General features: G+C 43.7%; 1 protein-coding gene across 1 annotated transcript; it reads right to left on the bottom strand.

The window, feature by feature from the left end:
* Positions 1-2404: 2404 nt before the first annotated feature.
* MALSU1 (mitochondrial assembly of ribosomal large subunit 1) lies at positions 2405-7954 on the bottom strand. The gene is made up of 4 exons (XM_066195743.1): positions 7735-7954; positions 6009-6187; positions 4209-4290; positions 2405-3022 (listed from the first exon to the last, which is right to left on the bottom strand). Exons 1-4 carry the CDS (start codon positions 7952-7954, stop codon positions 2844-2846), a joined length of 660 nt encoding a protein of 219 aa, XP_066051840.1. The 3' UTR covers positions 2405-2843.
* Between the last annotated feature and the right edge of the window lie 3879 nt (positions 7955-11833).

Here is an 11833-nt window from a genome sequence, read left to right on the forward strand (position 1 = left end):
CTTCCTACTTCACAGCCCATTTCCTGGGACCCACCAGCAGAAAGAGGGAATTGAAGAATTATGTCTGTAGAAGGCACTGCATAGAGTATCACATTTCACAGGGCACCCGAAGCTCATTTCTCCATGTCAATAACAACCTTTCTTCTCAGAACCAGCACCCCATCATTTGAGCAACACAAAAAGTCAAGCCTTGCTCTGTACTGCTGGTCCATTTGTGACAGCTCAACCCGTTTTAAGCATTTGCTTAATCATGGCATTTTTATTTGCTTCTAACCTTCCAGAGCTTTTATTCTTAAGCTGCAATCTCCAAGGCATGCGCTCTTTGTCTCAGCTTCCATTAAATGGAGCATGTGTGCTGTGCAAGACAGTCTGGGCTTGATATGGCCCTAGGGTGTAGGATTCTAAAACATGAAAAACTGTTGAGAAAGCACTCAAGCTGGCCTCTAACAGAGATGTTAGCTCAAGTGTTGGGACACAAACACTGCTTGAAAATGAAGTTGCTCAGATGCAGTGCAGGAAATCAGAGAAATGATAAGTTTCTCTTAGTGGCTTCTCCTGTTCATGTCATCAAGGGACCCTTCACAGAACCAAACCTACGGGTACCTGTCCAGAAGGACTGAATGCTGAATCTACGGACTCATTGCACAAGCTGTTTGGTGTTTTTTATTTTACCCAGAAATCACCTGATGTCTCCAAGTGAAATCATTCCCAAATGTTTTTTTTTTTTCCAAAAGGGCTTTAGTCTTTCACAGTACTGATCATCCAGACTGTCTGGGTTAATTCCTACATCCCAGCTTCTAGGACTATCAGGCCTTAGTCTCACCAAGGCTGGCAGGAAACGTGGTTGGGGCATTGCAGTAGCTCAGCAGAGATTAGAAATGCTTCTTTTAAATCAATGAGGACCAAGTTCTTTCCCTGGGCAGGCAGTTCTGATTGTTTAATAGCATCCAGTGGATGTTCACAGAACTCCTTTTCACAATATGCTTTGGCAGTTATATCAGCTGTATTTGTTTGTTTTACTGGTTTTTGTCTCCTCTGTTATTTTCATTTTTTGTCTTGTCTTAAAGACTAGTAACCTTTTTCACCTCTCAGTCAGTCCTAGCCTCTTCACACAGCTGTTCCCTCTCTTACTGCTCTTTTCTGGATAGTCTTTTAGTTACTGCTCTTTCACACGGGATACTGTATGTGGTTCTGGTTACTAGATGTGGGTTCATATAATGGTGTAATATTTACTGAACCTACCTCTATTACTTATCCACAGCAGCAGTAAAAGGCAAATGTTTCAGGGAATGACTCAAAGTTACTCCTACGCATCCCTCCTAGGAGGAAATGCCTGATTTAGAACCCATCAGGCCATAAGCCAGCCAAGGTGATTACTTTCCAGAAGTATCATGAAGCATTTTGAAAACCTCTGCAGTTATATTTCCCAACAAAATATTTATTTTGTGGGCAAAGATGTTTCATCTCTAAGGTTAACTACACTTCAAAAAATACCCTTTGCTTAATTGCAGAACTATCTGCTGTCTTGTTTCAAAGAGCAGGTGAACTTGTAGGCAGTCATTCATTAAAAAACAGGTTAGACACAGCAAGAAAACATGACCTGAAATAGAGGGAGAAGCGGGTTCTGGTTTGTTTGGACTTCTTTAAACAAACACACTTCCTCCTGAACACAGCTACAGGCACAAAGCCCAGGCTCACTTTAAGCATTACAAACAGAAGCTGCTGCATAGGGCTGAGATGCAGACAGGGCTTGCAGTAATTTGTGAGGCTATAGGGAGAAAAAGGCAATTACCCCTCAGCATCTCCTGTTTCTGCTTTCTGATACATTGCAGAGCAAACTTCTGCAGGAGGAAGAGATCCTAATCCAGTGATGAAACCCCTGTCCTCTAGTGCAAAAAAGCATCTTGTCTTACAAAGACAAATTGGTTACCACCTTGAAATTCTTTAACTGGTTATCAGATTATGCACCAGTCACACTAAGAACACACTGAACAGTGACTTCTGAAAGTTGCTGAACAGTCCACTAGGAGCAAGTAATACTCAGTGGCCAAGGGCTTCCTATAGAACTTTTTTCCCACTTGAAAGAGTTGAAGGTTTTCACTGCCATAGTGTGTTGTCTCAGTGTCCCTTTTCAGAAAGTAGGTGAGAGAAAAACTAGGAGAGGAGTCAACTGCAGATGCAGAATGAGCTAAATCCTTTCACATGAAAACAAGTAACTGAAGCACTTCAGTTTGAGGGCTTTTTTATTATTAAAACCAGGTTTGTATTGGCTGGAAAACTGATTTACTGTGCTGATAACTCAAAGCACATTTATTTGTCACTGTTGCTCTTGGCTTTTATGTTCTCAGTAACACCACTCTGTCTTCTGTCCCCCCTTCAGACCATGACTTGCTTTATTGTGACCAGAAGCAAATGGCTCAACACAAAGAAGCGTCATCTCAACTGTACTATTCCAGAGTTTTTCCTTGCAGCACTGCAGTCTGTTTTGCACTGCCACTACAGGGTGTCTGTCAAAGATATTAGAAAAACAATTACTCTAGAGGTTGAGCATGAGTTCCAGCTTAAGCAGCTGTCTTTGCCCTGCTCTTCTCACTGCAAACTCCACTAAGACAGTGGCTCCCCTGGGAAGCTCAGATAGGATTCCTTTGACATTTCATGGTTGGACTCTAGGGTTTTTTCCAATCTTATTGATTCTGTGATTCTGCTCACTTTAGCTTTTTCAGAACTCTGCCTAGGCACATCCAATAAAACCACTGGTTTGTACTGATCAACTTTACCAACTACTCAGTTCTCAAGACTGTATGATTCAGGCACATTCATTCTCCTTCCATGAAGTAGCTGCTTTAAGTTCTTGTCTCAAGATGATCACTGCTGTTAAGAGTCAGTCCAAATATGAAGTCTTTTGGCAGGGACTGTGGAGTCATCTGTGCCAACTGGTCATCATAGGGACCAAGAGTCCACAGCTTCTCCAATTCATAAACCTCTCGTGTCTCTGGCAGCATGAAATGTACCACTATGTTACCTGCACAGAACAGAAATTCACAGTGAATTATGGGAACAGTAAAGCACTACTATACCTTCAGCTGAGCAAAGAGTTCAAGCCTTCCCCCCCCTTTCTGGCTAGATACGAGTCAGCTGATAAAAGTCCCTTCCTAAGCTGCTGCTTCCAACTCTCAAGCAGTGTTAGGAATTGGTCAGTCCTTCCAAAAACTCCCAGACTACCGTAACAAGATATGAAACACAATACTTTAAAATAAGACACGATCACAAGACTCCAACCCAAAGAAATTATGACTTCTATGGGACAGAAGGAATTTTACTTGAAAGAGTCCCCCAAGATGACAGATAGATTTTCAGCTTTCTTGTACTGTCAACATTCTGCTAAAGCAAAGTAATTTTTCCTAGGTGTGTTGCTCACACTTCTCAGGTGGTTTTTACAATGAAATATGTTCAAACTTTGATGTATTAAGTTCTTCTGGTTTCATTAATTCTGTGCAAACAACAGCAGAGAATGTTAATTCCAGAGTTTGTCTAATGCACTTTTCTGTAGTCATGCCCTTAAATTCCAATTGATTTTCGCTTATTACCATCAATAATTTTTAGAGTTAAGTAACCAAAGCTCAACATCAATGGCTGCAGTGCTCCTCACTCATCCCTAAGTGAAGTTTTCATCTTTTAGGTTAAAACACCAAGCCAGGGGGTGAGATTCTAAAAGCAGCAGTGAAGGAGAACTGCTTTTTGAATGCAGTCTTTTATGTTTGTGTAGAGTTTCACATTTGTAGAATAAAGAACTCAACTCAGTTTCTTAGGACTAAGGTTTTACCCCATGCGATGGCATGATGTGGACAGTGAAAGAGTCTGTTCAATAGTTCATTAGTAAGGCAGTGTACAGTGAGGCCCCATTTACCCAAACATGGATTACAGAAACCTGAGGAAACTGACTGAAGTAGCTTTTTTTCCCCCCACTATTGTTACCTTCAATTTATTAGGACCTGTTTTAGCCACTGAAGAGTAGTTACTGTTTTTTTCTTAGTGCCAAAGATATTTAATGGGAAATCATTTATCTCAATGAGTTGAAGCAACAATTGGAATTCCCAAACAGCAGAGTACTGTGAACTTTTCACTGCAACCAGGGTTCACGGTGAGACGCTTCTGTCAACAAAGAGCTCATGCAGAATTTTGTTTTTCTCAGATTCACAAATACTTACCAAAATCAATGCACAGCCAGTCATCTGTATCTTTTCCTTCAATCTGAGTACGAGGACTACCTTCTTCTTTGAGATGCTTGTACTGAGAAAAAAAAACAGAATAGCAGAAAACTGAGTCTTTTGCATTTATTTAAAAAGCACTCAAACTTAACAGAGAAGTTTGACTTTGCTGAGTTGTTTTAAAGCTTAAATAGGTTAGATTACTTCATGCTTGTCCTGGGGTCTGCACAAAAGGAAAAGGCTAATATACACTTGCAGTACTGGAAAATATGTACAGATTTCTCAAATCTGAAATCCTGATGCTCTGGACTGCCATACCATTGTCCAATAATTTTGCAGGTGTTATCAAGATGAATACTAAATACAACTGCTTACAGTAGTCTTTCAGTTACTGGATCCCTACAGCTGCCACCAGCACCAAGTTTTATTTCTGATACCTCTCACTGGAGGTTTACACCGGCAGAACACAAAACAACATGTACCAGCATGGCTGGCTGGCAAATGAGTCCCACTTCACTGGGAATGCAATTATCACAAGATGCAGCTGTTCCTGGTTGTTCCACACAATGTTAGCTGCTGGGTAATGACGCTAGTTTGCAAACCAGCATGGCAAACTTTCAAAATGTTACCTCAGAACCAGTTCTATCTTCCTTTCTTTAAGATGGCATGTGAGGTATCTTCAAAAGACTCCAACAGTCTGCTCAAAATGTTAAAAAGCCCTGTGTGAACTGTCATCAGCAATTGTTAGGTTGCAAAGGCTGACCGCTGCTACAAGTTTCCAAGCCCTGTCTTTAGAGGCTGTGTAAGGTGAAGAGATTACAATACAACCAAGTGCTAGCTTCTTCCTCCAACATGAAACCAGAAGGGGATGTGGGCCTTTGCCATTCACAAGCTCCTGGAAGCAGAACAGGAAGGTCTCATGCTACACCTGAGCACCTCTTTGTCTTACTGTGAGTGAATCGTAAGGGTTTAGGAATGGTACTAAAGCTTGCCAACTGCCAAGAGTGAAAGGAAAAACAGGGTCAGGAAGGGAAAGAAAGTGGGTGGTGAGAAGGCAAACTCCAGGCTGAGTACAGGCAGCTGACTGAGATGGGGGCTGCTCATACTCCTCACCCTGTTCTTTTTAACAGTTGCATGGCTCTTCTCAGGCAAGAAAGTTTCTCCCTCCCTGAGTTTGGCCCTCATCTCTAAGCTCTACCTGTAATTTTATTCTGACCTCCATTTCTGTACTGGAAAGTTCTCTTCCTTCCAAAGCCAAACAGCAGAGGATTTCTGTGCTGCTTCTCCTCTTCTGCAGTAATGCACAGCAGGCTGACAACTACCAGCTTGCTCAAAGCTCATGAGGGGATCCTGTGCCTCCTAAGAGGCCAACTTTCTTCCCTGCCTTACACTATGCCTGAGAAAGTGGAAATTTAACGGATCAGGGTTTGAGAACAGTCAGATAAAGCTATTTTGAATGACTGGGAATAGCAACAGTGCTCGCTGGACAAAAATAAAGGTAGACACAGGTCATCATCACCGCATCACATCATTCATGTTCTAGTCACCCAACTGTGATGTGCTCAGTGTTCTACATACAGAGAGGTCTGTTTCTAAAATACAATACCTGTATTTTGTGTAGTACTGCTAAAGGAAAAAACCCACAGTTACTTCCTAGATGTATTCAGGACTAAATGACATAATGTCATCGGTTTCATCTCACCTGGTACACCCCTACACATGCAATCCTGGGGAAATTCCTTTCACGACATTTACAACCATTCCCAGAACTCAGAGAGAGAGCAGCAAGAACTGTCTTACCATTTTCAGCATGTAATTTGCCATTGCATGAAGATGCCGTGCTGAAAATCCGCTGACAATTATAAAATAATCACAGTATTTTATTTCTGGAGATAGCTGGATGACACAGATGTCTTTAGCATTTTCTTGTCTCAGCAGTGCTACAACCAAGTCAATGTTGAACTTTGGAAGAACAGTATCTGGAACACATGGGAAAAATAGTACAGTGGCAAATTTTCTTTTTAATTGCAAAAATAAACCATTTAAAGCCATAAAATGACAATTAACTGAATTATAGCCTAAGCTAGTCACTCACTGTGCAGTTTGGTTTGACACTGACAATGGAACATGAACTGCAGATTTTTCAAAATCATTTTTACAGCCACCAAAGCTGAGAACTCAGCAATCTTCCAGAAAACAACACTATCATTAGATGTAACAATTACCTAAATGAAATTTTGGGTTTTGCTAACTTCCTTATTTCTTCTTGTTGCCATTTTAAAGTCAGTAATATCATCACACTTATCAATGTAGATGACTTAAACCTAAGTACTCCCAACAGGCATTATTAAAACAACACACAAAATTGAAAATATTTCAGAACAATGGTATTCAACAATCTGTGATAATACATTGTGATGAAACTGTTCTAGAATCCTAAGTAGAAGCAACCAGTATTTTGAAAATGGAGCTGACATGATGCAGAGTGAAGACTTTTTTTTATCCGCAGGCTGAGTAATGCCACTTTTTTTTTTCTTTTTCCCTAGCCTGATCTGGTGCAGAGCATTATGATACTGTAGACAAAGCTTTAGTCCTTCAGACAGTTTAAGGAAGCCAGCTTACAAAACAGTAAATCAGTGAAACTATGTTCTGTTCACACCATGAAATCGGTTTATTTCTAATTTGTCCTAATTAGGTAGATGCAACTTGTATGCACACTTTAGGCATCATTTGAATCTGTCAGCAATGCAAGTCTGCCATTATAAAATAAATGTTAGTGCAGACTGAGCACCAGCACAAAGCCAAGCTGTACATTTCCCAATATAAAGAAAAAGCCAAACAAGGCAACAATAGCTACAATTACATGCGTGAATGGGAATATGAAATTGGATCAGATCTCTGTAAACGTAAGACTTGCAGCTCAGGGCACTCTTTCAATATTTTGCTGTGGTCACACATCTCGAAAATTAGCAGCGGCCACAGCTCCTCCAGGCACAGCGGTTCCAGAAGCCAAATATTTGCCTGGCAGCCACATGAGAAGCCTCCAGAGCCCGCTTGGAGAACGGCTGGCCCAAACACCACCAGGCACTGATGGGCACGGCCAGATGCAGGCTAGAGAAGCTTTGCTGAATAGCGAGAGCCACAAACGAGCCCCGTGCACACCAGGCTTGTCCCTGCAGTGAGCCCTCGTGCTTCCCAGGCTGTTACCTCAGGGGGCGATTGCGGGCCCAGCAGCCCCTCGGGCCCGGGGCAGCCCCCTCACACACGGCTCTACGCCCGGGCCCCCTCACCACCGCCCAACTCCTCACTTCCCAGCGCCGCTGCGGAGGCCGCGCCGGCCCAGCGCTGGTGCCGTGACCCCGGGGCCGCGGGCTCGGCCGATCCCACCGCGCTGGGCCCGGCGCGGACGCTCCGCAGCTGCAGGCGCGATTCCGAGCGTACGGCGCAGCCCCTTCTTCGCGGGCGTCCCGCTCCGCTCAAGGTCCCGCTGCGCACCCACGCAGCGCGGCCCCGGCCTGGGCCCTACCTGCCGGCTGGCGCCGCTCCGCCGCCCCCAGCGCCCCGGGCCCGGCTCCGCCTCCCGCCGCCGAGCAGCCCCGACCCGGCGGGGCCCGGGGTGGCGGCGGCTCCGCCCGGGGGGCGCCAGCAGCCGCGGCCCCCATCGGCCGTAGGAGCCGCCGCGCCCCCGCCAGCGCCCGCCACATGCCGGCCCGCGCCCCGCCCCTCCCGGCACGCCGCTGCTCCATTGGCCAGTGGCGGGGCCGCCCCCTCGTCTCATTGGCGCAGCAAGCTGCCGGTCGGACTTCGGCGCCAATGAGACGCTGCTAGGGGTGGCGGCACTGCCGGGCCGGCCCTGAACCGCCCCTGGGCCGGCCTCGGGCTCCTCGTGTGGGAGCGGCCCCTCGGGCTCGCCGGTATTGCCGTCCCGTAGGAAGGCTTGGGTTGGGAAGGAATTTAAGGTCATCCAGTTCCGACCTGCTTGCTGCAGGCAAGGACGCCTTCCACTAGACGGTGGCTCAGAGCTCTATCCAGCCTGGCCTTGAACAGTTCCCAGGGATGAGGCATTCACAACTTCTCTGAGCAACCTCTTTCAGTGCCTGACCACCCTCACAATAAAGAATTTTTTCCTAATATCTAAACCTACTCTCCTTCAATTTGAAGCTATTTCCCCTTGTTCTGTTGCTCCTCAACCTTGTGGTCTCCCTTGTCCTCCCAGGCAGCTGCAACTGGTCTGTTGGGTTTTCAGCTGCCTCTGGCCTGTGGGGTCCCGGAGCCAGAAAACAGGCAGATTGACTCAGGGATGCATCCTGAAGGTGGCTGTTCGGTACCATGGCTTGGTAACGCGGGCCAGAGGATAGCTGAAGAACATCAGTGTGAAGATGGTTTGACGAGTCTGGATTTAAGAGGAAAGATGAGCCCTGCTGTGTAAACACCACTGTGTTGTGCTGGGTTGTTGGGCAGCTGAAAAGGGGCAGATACAGCACATGGGCACTGCCACATAAACCGAAACCACATATCCCGGCTGAAGCCTTTTGCTCCCTTATTTAAGCTACAGTTTTGACTAAAAAACTGCACCTGGTTTGAAACTAACATGTTTTTCTTGTGTTTTCTGTTTGTGTAATTCCTGCATGATGTTATTGAGCACAGGTTAGTAGTCTTGCTATGCTTGGTTTGCTATGGGGAAATTGTCAAGGGTTGAGAAATTATGACTTCTAAGCATTTGTGTTTAATATGGGTAAAACATATTTCCCCTCATGTCCTTCCCCTAGAACTTACAGGGCCACTAAAATAAAGAGATTTGCCATTCAGAATGTTCTTCCCACTCTCACCAAGTATGATCGTCAAACAATGATATTAAGGTTTAAAAGACACAGTCATGGATGGTGCCAGAGTGTTTCTGGTGGTGCCCAGCAAGAGGATGAGGAGCAGTGGCCAAACTAAAACCAAGAAGTTTCATCTAAACATGAGGAAGAACTTCATTACATTGAGAGTGGCAGAGCACTGGAACAGGCTCCACAGGGAAGTCGAGGAGTCTCCCCCTTTGGAGCCATTCCAAGCCCACCTGGACACACTCCTGTGTAATTTGCTGTAGGTGACCCTGCCTTGCCTGGGGATCTGGACTAGATGATCTCCAGAGGTCCCTTCCAACCTAACCAATCTGGTATTATGGAATACTGTGTGAATTATAGAGACCCGTAGTGATAAAAGCTTTATCGTTACAGAAAATTTGACTATGCTGCATGAGGCTGGAAGTGATTGATTGCACTAATAAACCACAGATGGCTCTTGCAAAGTTTCATTTCATTCCTCTACAATTCCCTCAGGGACTGGTGTTTTTTAGCCTTGGTTTCAGCTTAAAAAAACTTTTGGTAAGAAAAAAATGCCACATGTGATGAGCCTTAATTGTGTGCTATAAAAGATATTCAAGAAAAAAGGAGGGGGAGAACATGACAAATGGTTTGAAATAACAGCTAAATTTTTAAAGTAATTCTTAACAAATTTGCTACCCAACTGATGTTTCTGTTTCTCTTGAAGACACAGTTGAAAAGATGTTCTTTCTATGAAGACAATGTACATCTACGTTTGATGTCATTCTTGATGTTATTTCTCGAAAGGGAATGCATGAAACCTGTCTTGTAACATTTGCTGACATTCACAAATCTGTTGTTTGTCAGCTGTTCTTGCCTTTGAAGGACATGAAGTTCATTTGTATCCTGATCTGTTCTGAAATTGTGTCATCTGGGTGTTAAGAAAGTCTCCTTGCTTCTCAGGTTTGTGGTGCCATTGCTCTGAGTACACTTGAAGGGAGACTGCAAAATCAGCTCAATAACCCATGGCAGAGCCAGGTGTCAACTGAAGGTAAGGCAAATCCTGTGTCTTATGGAGGTAGACACTCTTTTGATCAATAATTGGGTAACTCATCAAGTTGCTTATCTCACAGTTTCTCGTTCTGAGGCAAAGCAGTGAACTTTTTTTAATCATTACATGGTTTATTTGTCAGTGCAGCAGTTAAATTTCATTGTATAAAAGGAAAGATGTATGAAATAGAAGTTACAGCTGAAAAGGCAAAATGGTATTATAAAAATGTGGTATTCTGACATGACACTTAAAGGGAGATAGTGCAAGATATTCCTAATACTTAGGTTAAAGTAGAAAAAAAATCGTCATGTATTGCCTGAAAGCTGTTTTCTATGCAAAAGCTTAAGATGTCTCTGAGCATCTAAGATTCAGCATTTTGCAGAAACAAGATGTTTTCTGCATGTAGCCCAGGTGGTAGCCTGCATCTTCACTGATCCTAACCTGTGACAGATTTTATGTTTTCATGCTTCATTACAGGTCATCTTAAGCTTTCCACTAAACCCCTGTCCTGCCTCAAGCTAGAGCAACAAATACAAATTACAGTCCTGACTGACTGATAACAGAGAACATAACACTTAGACAGTAATTTTTGCAGAAAATGTGTTTCCTGTTTAAGTCAGAAAATAATTTGAGATGCTAGTTCTTAGACAATGGGTTGTTACGTATAAGGAAGACGGAACAATAGCAAACACACTGCTTTTAATAATACAACTGAAATAGCCACAAAAGAATTAAAATAATGGGAGAACCTTGAAACAGAAGAAGAAAAGAGGCTGTTGAATTTTAGAGCTAAAGAACTAATCTCACAGGTATGTTGGAATCTGCTTTTTTCTCAACATCCTTAAGTCATTGAGTCTGTGCACACTGGGAAGGGGCAGTGAAAACTAGATTCAGATTACAAATTATAAGATCTGCTAAAATAGTAGGAAAGTGTGTTTATATATTGCCACAGGAACAGAAAACAGTATGTATCAGAGATGTTTCATGACATGGTAAATAAGCTAATTATATTGAAATACAGATCTTCAAAGAATTCAGTGTTTAGAAATGGATTGTGTAAGGTCATTTTCCCACCCTCCATTTTGGCTATAGCCTTTACTAATAACAGCAGGAGTTTTATGAAACATGAACTATAAAGAATTTTTGGTCTGTTTGCTCATCTCCGTGAACCTTTTTAGCAACCTCTTCCCTTTCTGCAAATAAGATGCTCTCCTTTTCTCATCATCCAGTGAGCCAGTCTTCAGCAGTTTGTGCTGGTCTCACACTGTGAAATGCCATGATGCTGAGTGATGAGCATGTGTGGCCACAAGGCCAGATCACTTGTGCAAGGCCTCAGAACGAGGAGTTCTTTAAACAGAATTGCAGCTAGAGTGAACTAGTGAAGGCACATTGATTTTTCTTAAGTTTACATTTTCTAAGGTGCATCATGGAAAAGCAGAAACTGGAGCAGAGTGTTTTATTTATCTTGGGGTTTTCATTTATTTCATTTAGTGGTCAGAGGGATGCAGGAGCAAGCAGAAATTAGTGTCTCTTTACATCACGAAAGACAGAAATGAAAAGAGAAGAAGAAAAGGCAGTTGAATGCTACCTCTTCCTGCTAGATCCCTTGTTCTGCTGACCCTTCATTGGACATGGACCGTATCTGCCCCCTTGGGAGCGGTGGTGCCAGTCCAGTGTCTCAAGACCAATGGAAGCAATGGGGGCAAAGGCAGCATCAGCAGTTGCAACTCAGAATTTTATATGAGACTCAAAGTTTGAACAGGGAG

This window comes from Chamaea fasciata, unplaced genomic scaffold, assembly GCF_029207755.1.
Source record: "Chamaea fasciata isolate MVZ Bird 193981 ecotype frontalis unplaced genomic scaffold, bChaFas1.0.hap1 SCAF_1, whole genome shotgun sequence".
NCBI lineage: Eukaryota > Metazoa > Chordata > Aves > Passeriformes > Sylviidae > Chamaea > Chamaea fasciata.

Coding starts and splice junctions, on each gene's coding strand:
- MALSU1 (XM_066195743.1), bottom strand. CDS start 7,954: ATGGAGCAGCGGCGTGCCGGGAGGGGCGGGGCGCGGGCCGGCATGTGG. Junction 6,188..7,734: donor GGAGCGGCGCCAGCCGGCAG/GTAGGGCCCAGG, acceptor CATGTGTTCCAG/ATACTGTTCTTCCAAAGTTC. Junction 3,023..4,208: donor CTGGCTGTGCATTGATTTTG/GTAAGTATTTGT, acceptor TGTTCTGTGCAG/GTAACATAGTGGTACATTTC.